At 54.1% G+C, this 9,696-nt stretch overlaps 1 protein-coding gene across 1 annotated transcript in view; it reads left to right on the top strand.

The window, feature by feature from the left end:
- Positions 1 to 4,858, top strand: part of SLC37A2 (solute carrier family 37 (glucose-6-phosphate transporter), member 2) — a gene marked incomplete at its 5' end in the record, with an annotated part of 6,934 nt that extends 2,076 nt beyond the window's left edge. The window contains 13 exons of the mRNA XM_009070136.1: positions 123 to 199; positions 280 to 446; positions 775 to 812; positions 1,035 to 1,214; positions 1,363 to 1,453; positions 1,531 to 1,593; positions 2,077 to 2,162; positions 2,973 to 3,021; positions 3,314 to 3,387; positions 3,879 to 3,957; positions 4,058 to 4,236; positions 4,476 to 4,540; positions 4,816 to 4,858. Coding sequence (XP_009068384.1) covers positions 123 to 199; positions 280 to 446; positions 775 to 812; positions 1,035 to 1,214; positions 1,363 to 1,453; positions 1,531 to 1,593; positions 2,077 to 2,162; positions 2,973 to 3,021; positions 3,314 to 3,387; positions 3,879 to 3,957; positions 4,058 to 4,236; positions 4,476 to 4,540; positions 4,816 to 4,858 — 1,191 coding nt within the window. The remainder of the gene's footprint in view (positions 1 to 122; positions 200 to 279; positions 447 to 774; positions 813 to 1,034; positions 1,215 to 1,362; positions 1,454 to 1,530; positions 1,594 to 2,076; positions 2,163 to 2,972; positions 3,022 to 3,313; positions 3,388 to 3,878; positions 3,958 to 4,057; positions 4,237 to 4,475; positions 4,541 to 4,815) is intronic.
- Positions 4,859 to 9,696: the final 4,838 nt, after the last annotated feature.

The following is a 9,696-nucleotide window of genomic DNA, read 5'->3' as shown; positions in this document are numbered from 1 at the left end:
ACGCCTTGAGCAACCTGCTCTGGTGGGAGGTGTCCCTGCCCAGGGCAGGGGTTTAGGACTAGATGATCTCTAAGGTCCATTCCAACACCATGGCATACTATGATACTGTGATCTCTTGCCAGGTCTTCAATGGGCTGGTGCAGACGACCGGCTGGCCTGCTGTTGTGGCATGTGTGGGGAACTGGTTCGGGAAGGGAAAGTGAGTTTTTTAAAGCTGTCCCACCCCAGTTGTTGTCCCTGTTGGCCCAGTGACACTGACCCTGGCTGCGTCCCCACCAGGAGAGGTTTGATCATGGGCATCTGGAACTCGCACACCTCCGTCGGCAACATCTTAGGGTCACTCATTGCCGGTGCCTGGGTTTCCTCTGCCTGGGGCCTGTCCTTCATTGTGCCTGGCATCGTCATCACCGTTGTGGGCATCATCTGCTTCTTCTTCCTCGTGGAGTGTGAGTGGAGTGATCCAGGACACAGCAGACAATTTTCTGCCTTACCCGTCTCTAAGTGTCTTTGACAATCCCAAATACTTAGTTCCAGCTTGTGGCAAGGAGGATGTGGATCTGACCACCATGGGGACACTCAGCAACCTTTGGGGTCATGCACACAGGCTCATCCCCTGTACCAGTCACTCCCCTGAGCCTGTCTTTCTAGGAAACATTTGGGGAGCCTTGGGATTTTATCCCGGAGATGCAGTCCCAGGCCCTGTGAGATGCTGGAGGGAGAGCAGGTGGAACAGGGCTGGTCTAGGCTCTTACAGGATCCCCTTTCTCCCTGCAGATCCTGAGGATGTTGACTGCAATCCACCCCTGCATCATGTGAGTGGAACCAATTCCCTACGGGCTTATCCTGGGCTGGGTGTCACTCAGGGTACAGTAAAACAACGGGGGCATCAGACTGTAATGGCAGGAGTTAGAGCACTGTTCAGTTGTCATGGGGGTTGGTAGCTGCTATTCTGGTGGGTCACACCCCAGCAGTGAATCCAATGTTTCAGCCCCTTCCAGCCACAAGAGCCACATCTACTTTCACCTTGCTTTTAGATGGCCTCCGATGAGGATCCTGGAGGAGTGAAGACCAGTGAGAAGGATCCTGAAGCAGTCATCCCCAACGAGGGGCCGCTCAGCGTCTCGGACCAGAGCAGCGCGGATCGCTCCGACAGCCACAAGGAGCCAGCTGAGGAGCCTGAAGCCATCAGCTTCCTTGGGGCGCTCCGGATACCTGTGAGTGGTGGGACGGAGGAAAGCGCAAAGCCAGGGCAGCTCAGCCCGCTAATAGGGTGCCCACAGGGCAGAAAACTGGGGGAAAACCCACCACCCAGAGGAGACTGGGAGAAGAACGCTCCTCTGATGTCCCCTCCTCTCCTCCCAGGGTGTAGTGGAGTTCTCCCTTTGCCTGCTCTTTGCCAAGCTGGTGAGCTACACCTTCCTGTACTGGCTGCCTCTCTATATTGTCAATGTTGGTGAGTTTTGGGGACAGTGAGGCGGGAGTGAGCCTGGCAAAAGGAGCATCTCCTGACCCCTCTCCTCTCCTTCACAGCACATTTTGGTGCCAAGGAAGCCGGGGACCTGTCCACCCTCTTTGACGTCGGGGGCATTTTAGGTTTGTCACATACCTGGGTGGAGGGGGTGGATCAGGCATGATTTGGGGACCATCCTGACCTTGACCAGCCTTGCCTGGTCCCCTCCACAGGCAACACAATCTCTTCCCCTGGTGAGGTTTATTCAGTTGTTCATAGGCCTCAGCAGGCAGCCAACAGCCCTGAATTTTATTTTGCCATCCAGGTGACCATGGCTGTGCCTTTCCTGGGGTCTTGCTTGCTCAGGCACTCCTTTTTCTCAGATAAATATGTTTTGCAAGTGTGGAGGAGACCAGAGCTGTGTGTGGAGGTGTTGAGAAACCATCTGCAGGGAGGAAGCCACAGGGATAAATCACAGCTCTTCACTCTGATGTTATTATATTTAACCTTGGGAGCATCTTGGTCAGAAGTTGAGGGCTGAAAGAACATCCTGTTTGATTTTGGGCTAAGCCAGGGCTAAGCTTTGCCTTTGGGGTGGTATGACTGACAGCTGTGACTCCTTGCAGGGGGGATCTTCGCTGGTGTCATCTCTGACTACACTGGTGGCAGAGCCACCACGTGCTGTGTGATGCTGGTCCTTGCTGCTCCCATGGTGAGCTGTCACGCGGGGACAAAACCCCATCACGAGGGTTTCCTCTCCTTCAGCTCCTTTGAGTCACGGCCGCCTTCCTCTTCCCAAGTGCTTGGGATGAGCTGGTCACACGCTCGGCTGAGATGAGAGCTGGGATTGATCCACGTGTCCAGACGTTCCCAGGCTGAATGTCCAGCTCTGGGGGCTGGGAGGGGATTGGAGTGACCTTGACAACTCACAAAACCCTTTAGGGCTTTTCCCTCCACCCTGCCACAAGCCTGCTCAAAGCCTTGAGTGTCCCACCAAGCTGGTCAAGCTTTTACCTTTGGTCAAGCTTTTTTCTTTGCATCCCCAAAGCCCCCACACTGACAGCTTCACACTCTGCTGGTGCTTGGCTGGGCCATCCTTCCCGAGCACCTGCACAGAGCTCATTTGGTTTTGCTGCCACAAAAACATGGCTAATTAGCTGTAGTCCAAGCCTTGCTGGCTCCGGGATGGGACCTGGCATGTGCTGGGAAGCAGAGAGGCTGTGACACGTCCGTGGCCCCAGTAGCACCGTGGGGGCAAATTACCTCTGGCTGCAGCCGGTGGAAGGCGGCGAGACACGCTGAGCCACAAATCGTGGCAGCACCTCGCTCTGCCAGCTGCCAGGTATTGCATCTGGCAGGCAGCCGGCGGCGGGCAGAGGTCAGGGGTGCACTCAGCTCCCTGTCCCGGCTGGCACTTGGCCCCCACGTTCTCCATCCCATCCCCAGGGTGCTGCTACAAGGAAAGCACTTGGGAAAACAGCTGGAATCGCCATAACTGGTTCACTTTGTGTCTCTTTTCCAGCTGTTCCTGTATAATCATGTTGGCCAGAATGGCATTGGCATATCAGTAGGTGAGGAGCTCCATGTTGCAGCCATGTCCTGTCACTGAAGAGGCAGTGGGAGACACTGTGGATTTACCTGTCTTTATTCCTCTTCTTGAGCCAGGATCTGGGGCTGGGATTTGAGGGAGGGTAGGGAGGATGAGTGTTCATTGCCTGCTGGTGGTGTCTCCATGGGGAAACAGATGTGTGGGAGGTGGATGCATAGGACAGTGAAGCTTGCACATGGGCTGGGGTTGACAGATCCAAGATCCTGCTGCTCCCTACACCTAAAGATTTCATCTCTTCCCGGGTACCTCTGCAGTGATGCTGATTATCTGTGGCGCTCTTGTTAACGGGCCCTACGCCCTCATCACAACAGCGGTGTCGGCAGATTTGGTAAGAGGTGCACCTCAGACCCCACCACGCTGCCCTTGCACACACAAAGGCTTCTCCCTCTTTCCCAGAGGGATATGCTGGGACTTTTTCATTTTTGCTTTGTTTTCCAAAGCCTCTGAAGCCCAGTGGAGAAGGGCAGGGCTATCACACCTGGTGCTGTGCTCCACACACTCCCTTAAACATGTTTTTATTTTCCTATTGCTTTTTCACCTTGGCTGTGTGACTGTGCTTCAGCCTTGCTGCATCTCCCTCTAAGCACAATCAGAATGAAAAAATTTGCTAGGAAATCACCTGGGAATTTCTGCCCACTGTTGGCAATCCAGGTTTTGCTGTGGTTTAGCTGCAGGCAGTATCTGAGTTTAGTCTTCCCCTCCATGCCTGGAACTGACACATGGAAATTGCTGCCCTAGGTGTCAGCTTCACACTGGACTTATTGACCATGGACCCCAAAGCTCTTTAGCTCCTTATATTTTATTCCTCCATCCTTACAGGGGACCCACGAGTCTCTCAAAGGAAACGCCAAAGCCCTTTCGACTGTCACAGCCATCATTGACGGCACAGGATCCATCGGTGTGTGTGGCAGGGGGATGTCAGGGGTGGTGCTGGGATTCCAGGTCTCCACTCTCCCATCAGCAGGGCATCTCCTAACATGGCTCGTGTGCCCTCACAGGTGCTGCGTTGGGGCCACTGCTCGCAGGGCTCATCTCTCCCACAGGCTGGAATAATGTCTTCTACATGTTGATAGCAGCCGACGTCCTGGCTTGCCTGGTAGGTCCCTCCTCAGCAGGACTCCTTTTACTACTGTGGGGATCCACAGGCTCCCTCTTAGCCGCTGATCTCCAGCGGAGAGTAGGGATGGTCCTCTGGGGATGGCACAGGGCAACCTGCAAAGCCCTGTATTGACTTCAGTCCTCTGCCTGCATTCACTTGGCTTTTGCCAACAGCCTCCTCCTCGCACGGTTTTATTTCATGTGGTCTTTGCTAAGAAGAGACTTAACCCCAATCTCCTCGTGATGGATTGCTCACGCTGAGGCTGGTGGCTGCAGAGCCATTGGCCCCACAGCCATCCTCCGCCTCTCCTCTTGCAGCTCCTCACTCGCGTGGTGGTCAAAGAGGCCCGTGGTTGGTGCGGCTACATGGCGAGGCAGAGAGGGTACGTACGGACCACCCCGGGGCGGCCTCCAGCCCCACGATGCCAAAACACGGTGTCGTTGCCACTCCGGAAAGATGTTTGTTATCCCTTGCTGTCGCTGCTGCATCTGCGCGTGGGCATTGCGTCGGGCTTTGCGAGGCCATCTGCTGACATCTCGCTCCTGTGGCCACAGAGACATTACCACCTCGAGCCAGGGCAGCACCTGGGGGATTTTAGCCACCTGCACCTCACCAAACTCTCGAGGTGCTAAACACACTGCCCTTGTGTCTTTGTAGCTCTAGTGTGCAGCTAACAGAGTCAGTGATGGATGGGAAGTAGCCTGGTGTAAGTACCTCTGCTTGAGCCCTAAGGATTAAATGCAATCACAAGCCTGATTCACCCTGATTCTGAGTTTCACTTGGCAGCTCAGCCTAGAAACAGCCACTTCCCCAACCATTTAAGGGCCGAGATCAAGATTTGGGAATCAAGGTTTTTTTGAAAGAGAGTGCAGAGGGGTGGGTGGGCAGCACATCTTTGTCTCCAGCTGACTTATGGGATGTTTGCCTGATCGATTGGCATTGATTAACACACTTGAAATGGCTGGATTCATAGGCTTTGCCCACCTGTGCTACTGAGGCTTGACTACACACAGTCCAGGCTTGCCAATCAAATCCAAATCACTGCAGTGAGGGTATAAATGATCTCCAAATCAGCACTGGCCTAGCTCTGATTCCCCATGACACCCAGAGGGAAGGGGCCACAGCCAGTCCTGGCGGTGGGGGTGCCAGACCCCAGACCCCTGCGAACATTTGGTCCTTTATATCTTGTGTTTGCAGGTGAAAGACCAATAGTCTTGGCCTCATGCTGTGGTAAGTGTGGCCCAAACCTCCTTCTCTGGCCACTGGTGAAGGGCTGTCAGGCTCTGCTCTCTTGTGCCAGGGCTGGTTGGGATGAGGACTGTCCTGGATGCGTTGGCAGCCTCCCTGTTGGCACCAAATTCCATCTGGTTTATGCTGGGGGAAGCAGCTTGGTCAGTTTGTGGAAACACTGCAACATTTTGAGGTCTTTGGGGAGCGCCTTGTTGTCTGGAGCAGCTTGCAGAGAGGAGGCACAAGTGCTGGGCTTTTTTTGTGGGACATTTCAGCTTTGGCCAGAGACAAAACTGTGGCTGGATCTGCTTACACCTGCTTCTCCTCCCTGTGGTGCAGATGGGGCTGGGCTTTCCCAGAAGAGCTGTTTTCCCTTTCCATCTCTCCAGCAGCGCTGTGGCCGTCATTGATCCCAACACCTGCAGAGCAGTGTCCACTGTGCTCAGCCGCTCGCTTCTCTCTCTGCAGGTTTAAGGAGTTTTGACGTGTCCCCTTGGAACCGTCCCAAGCCCAGAGGGAGGAGAGAGGCTGGGGCACACCGGGAGCGTGGGCGCCCCGCTGAGCTGGGGCATAGCCCCGCGGGCTCACGCCACCGTGGGTTTGCTTCAACAGAGGCAGCGGCGAGGAGCAGTCCGAGGGCCCCGGCCAGGCGGTTTTACAGGGATGATTCTTCACCGTTGGCCATTTTATTAATAAAAATGTGCAAAACCTGGCCACTCTGTGCCATGTCCTGGCAGGGCTCGACTGGGTCTGCCTGTACTTGGGGCAGTAATTCTGCCTCTCTCCTTGCTTTTTTCCATGTGCAGTCTGTCATTGGCCAGCCCGCCCTGTCCCAGCACTTGGTATGTCAGGATCTGGATCAAGAGGATGATGCCAAATCACTGTAGGCACTGCCTCGCCAACAAAGCACTGCTTGTTGTACACAGAGAACATCCCCCGGATGAGCCCAAATTAAGCTGTGTTTACTCCTTGACTCATTCCACTGCAAAACAAAACCCTAAACCAAATGTTTTTCCTGATCATTACAATCCCTAAATCATACCATTTAGCCCCAGAAGAAGAACATGCATCACCCCCCACGCCACAGTGAACAGCCTCTTGCACACTGGCCACTCTCAAACCAGTGCAGGCAGCTGATGATCTTCATTAGACACCTCCTAATTAGGAGGGGCCCCAGGAGGTCACGCTGGCGCCGCCTGTGCATGCTCCTGGCAGAGATGGGGCTCACAGGCCCCAGCATTGTCACTTCACTAAGGCCAGGGCCAGCTGTGCAGCCAGCTGTGCACTCATGGGGGGCCCTGACTTTGATGTGCAAGGAGCTGTGGCCATGGGCATTCAGAAGCTGTGGGGTGTGTTATCCTGCTCAGCATCCGGGGATTGTGCCTGGGCAGGCTCCAGCTCTCTGGCAGGGGCAGAGCAGCACCTGGTGCCAGGGGTTATGTCTATGTCTGTATAAATCTGAACTCTAATTGACTTCACCTCCTTGGATCCTAACCTGAGGAGAAAACATCTGGGCCTGATGTGATTTATGAAGTGCTGATTACAGCAGAAAAGGGGGAAAAAACCCTAAAAAAAGGAGGAAACTTGCTGGCCAGTTGGATCAGCTCCCTGTAAAACCCTGAAGGCACTGGAGCAGCATGGGTAGCAGGACAGGTAACTTGGAGAGTGGCAGCTGCAGATTTGAGGTGGCTGAACAGTGATGGCCTTTGGTCCCCTTCACACCGACCAGAGGTGCTCAATGACACTTGGAAACTCACTGGTTGCCTGGGAGAAAAAGCAGGAAAAATGATGGGGGAGGCAGAGAAAAGCAAAATCCCCAATTGCTCTTTTCCCCAGGAAAAGATTGACCACCCTGGAGCAAACCCTGATAGAGCTGTGGGGAGAGGTGTCAGGCCAGGGTGTGTCCCCAGCAAAGGGCTGACACTGCAGTGACCCCAGGCCACGTAGCTGCTGTGCCATGTGCCCTCTGAGGGCACAGGGCCCCACAGTGCCAGCAGAGGTGCCATATGCTCTGCTGAGAACGGCTGGTTCAGTGCATGTGTGACTGAGCTTTCACACTGCTTAATTACCCTCTCCTTGTGGAGGGGGATGAGGGGGTTAAAAATACACCTTCAAACAAAAAAACCCACGAGCCCCAACACACTCATTGCTTATTGCGACAGCAAATTCATTGGACTTTTTTTTTCCCTTTCTTCCTTTTTTTGCTCCCCCCTCACCTCCTGTCTGTTCTTTCAGCTGCTTACAGTTTTTCCGGGACAAATTTAGGTCTGGGCCATGTCCCACTCATGTTTGGAAAGTCTGAGCAGCCTTGGCTGCTCTGCAGAGAGCAAGGAGAAAGGGCACATGGCCCATGGCAGTTTTAAACTTAAAAAAAAGGGAGCCAAATGCCAAAGAAAACCCCAGATCTTACTGAGATTTGGGATCGAGGGGCGGGCAGGAAGGCAGGGGGGGATCCCCTGGGTCTGCCTCAGCCAAAGAACTGTTTAGACGGAGCTGAGCTCCTTTGGGAGGAGTCTGGAAGACTCACCTTGCCTCATTCCATCTCTGCTGGAGAAGGGGCCACTGCCTTTCCCTCTGCCTTTGGCACAGTGTCGCAGTGAGGGCTGTATGAGCTCTGGGAGCACAGACACATCCACTGCTGTCTGGGCTGGGACAAATCCCACCTGAAACACGCTCCTTAGGCCTGGAAAACGCAGAGCTTGGTTCTTCCACAGGTGACCAGCCGGCCCCCCCAGCAATACCATTCATCAGGAGGTGGATTGGGAAGAGGTTGCACGTTTTTCTCAGAGGAATACCGCTGGTCCGAGAGCTGCTGGGAAGCTGAGGAGGTGGCTGGAGCACGGTCCGTAATTACCTATGCAAGGAGCAGCCAGCAAAGGCTGAAGGGCTTTTTAATTAGCAGCCAAAGGCAAAGCAGAATCCAACAGCAGGGAAGCTGAAGTCAGCAAAGTCAAGGTGGAAATCTGAGGGCAGCTTTTCCAGCGAGGGTAATTAGCTGCCGGCAGAGCACAGCGTGAGGTGTGAGGAATTGCCATCATTCGAGGACCTTAAATCAAGGAGAGGAGTTTCCCCTGCAGACATTGGTGCTCCCTCCATCCCTTTGGCACTGCTGCCCTCCCGGCCTCGGGCAGGAGGGAGCAGCTGCCCTCGGGACTAGCTGGGCACTGGCATCCTGGTGCAGGAGCATCCCTGCTCATTCCTAAAGAGCTAGGCAGGGAATTCAGGGGGGAAAAGGGCTGTTTTCCCATCTGACCTGAAAGCAGCCTGGCCACACTCCTGGCACACGTGGTATCATTTGGTACATGCCCTTTTGGCACAACAGGTTTCTCTCACTGGGGTTGAGCCTGATTCTTTGCCTGCACGGTGCTGGCACCTTGGGGCATAGCACACCCAGTGCTCCCACCCCACAAGAGGAAAGCTGGGATCTCTGGATCAGTTTGGGCTGGGGCAGGGCTCCATGGCTGTAACGTTTCCTGAGCTCCCAACAGCCTCGCCAGCAATGGAGAGGTTGGGATTCCAGCCAAACTCACCCTCCTGCTGCATATTCATTCCAAAATAAAGGATCAGGGTGCTAGATGAGGGCAGACGTGCTAGCAAGAGGTAATCTTCCAGGAGCTGAAGGTTTGGGTTGGAGACAACAGCAAAAAAATCACCATTTGGGGCTGGTTGGAAGGCAGCTTCAGCTCATACCAATTCCTTGACGTGGTCTTTCCTTTCCCCAAAATAAACAGGAACTGTCTGGAAAGCCCCTGTGTGGGGAGGAGCAGAATTGCCCAGAGTAAATAAATACATGGAGAGCCTGGGTTGAGCTCATCCAGCTGGTCCTTCCCCACTGCCAAGGGTGGCGAAGGATGAGAATGGAGCTCATAACGTCTTGGTGGGGGTAAGAGCACATGGGCCTCTTTCCCCAATGCATGGGATTTATGGGAAAGCACTGAAATGGCCTCCTTGAGCAGGAGCCACTGTGTCCCTCTCACAGCATGGCTTTCTGCTCTCCTCAAAATACCCCCCACACCCTCAGCCTTTAGACTGACTTTAGTCACAGCTTAAGAGGATGGGAAAAGTGCTTGTTTGGGTTTATTTATAAGAGCACATGGGCCTCTTTCCCCAATGCATGGGATTTATGGGAAAGCACTGAAATGGCCTCCTTGAGCAGGAGCCACTGTGTCCCTCTCACAGCATGGCTTTCTGCTCTCCTCAAAATACCCCCCACACCCTCAGCCTTTAGACTGACTTTAGTCACAGCTTAAGAGGATGGGAAAAGTGCTTGTTTGGGTTTATTTATGATGCAAATTGGAGCTTCACATT

The sequence above is a fragment of the Acanthisitta chloris genome, unplaced genomic scaffold, assembly GCF_000695815.1.
Source record: "Acanthisitta chloris isolate BGI_N310 unplaced genomic scaffold, ASM69581v1 scaffold17342, whole genome shotgun sequence".
NCBI lineage: Eukaryota > Metazoa > Chordata > Aves > Passeriformes > Acanthisittidae > Acanthisitta > Acanthisitta chloris.
The sequence above is the reverse complement of the archived record's forward strand: the minus strand, read 5'-3'. Positions and strand labels throughout refer to the sequence as shown.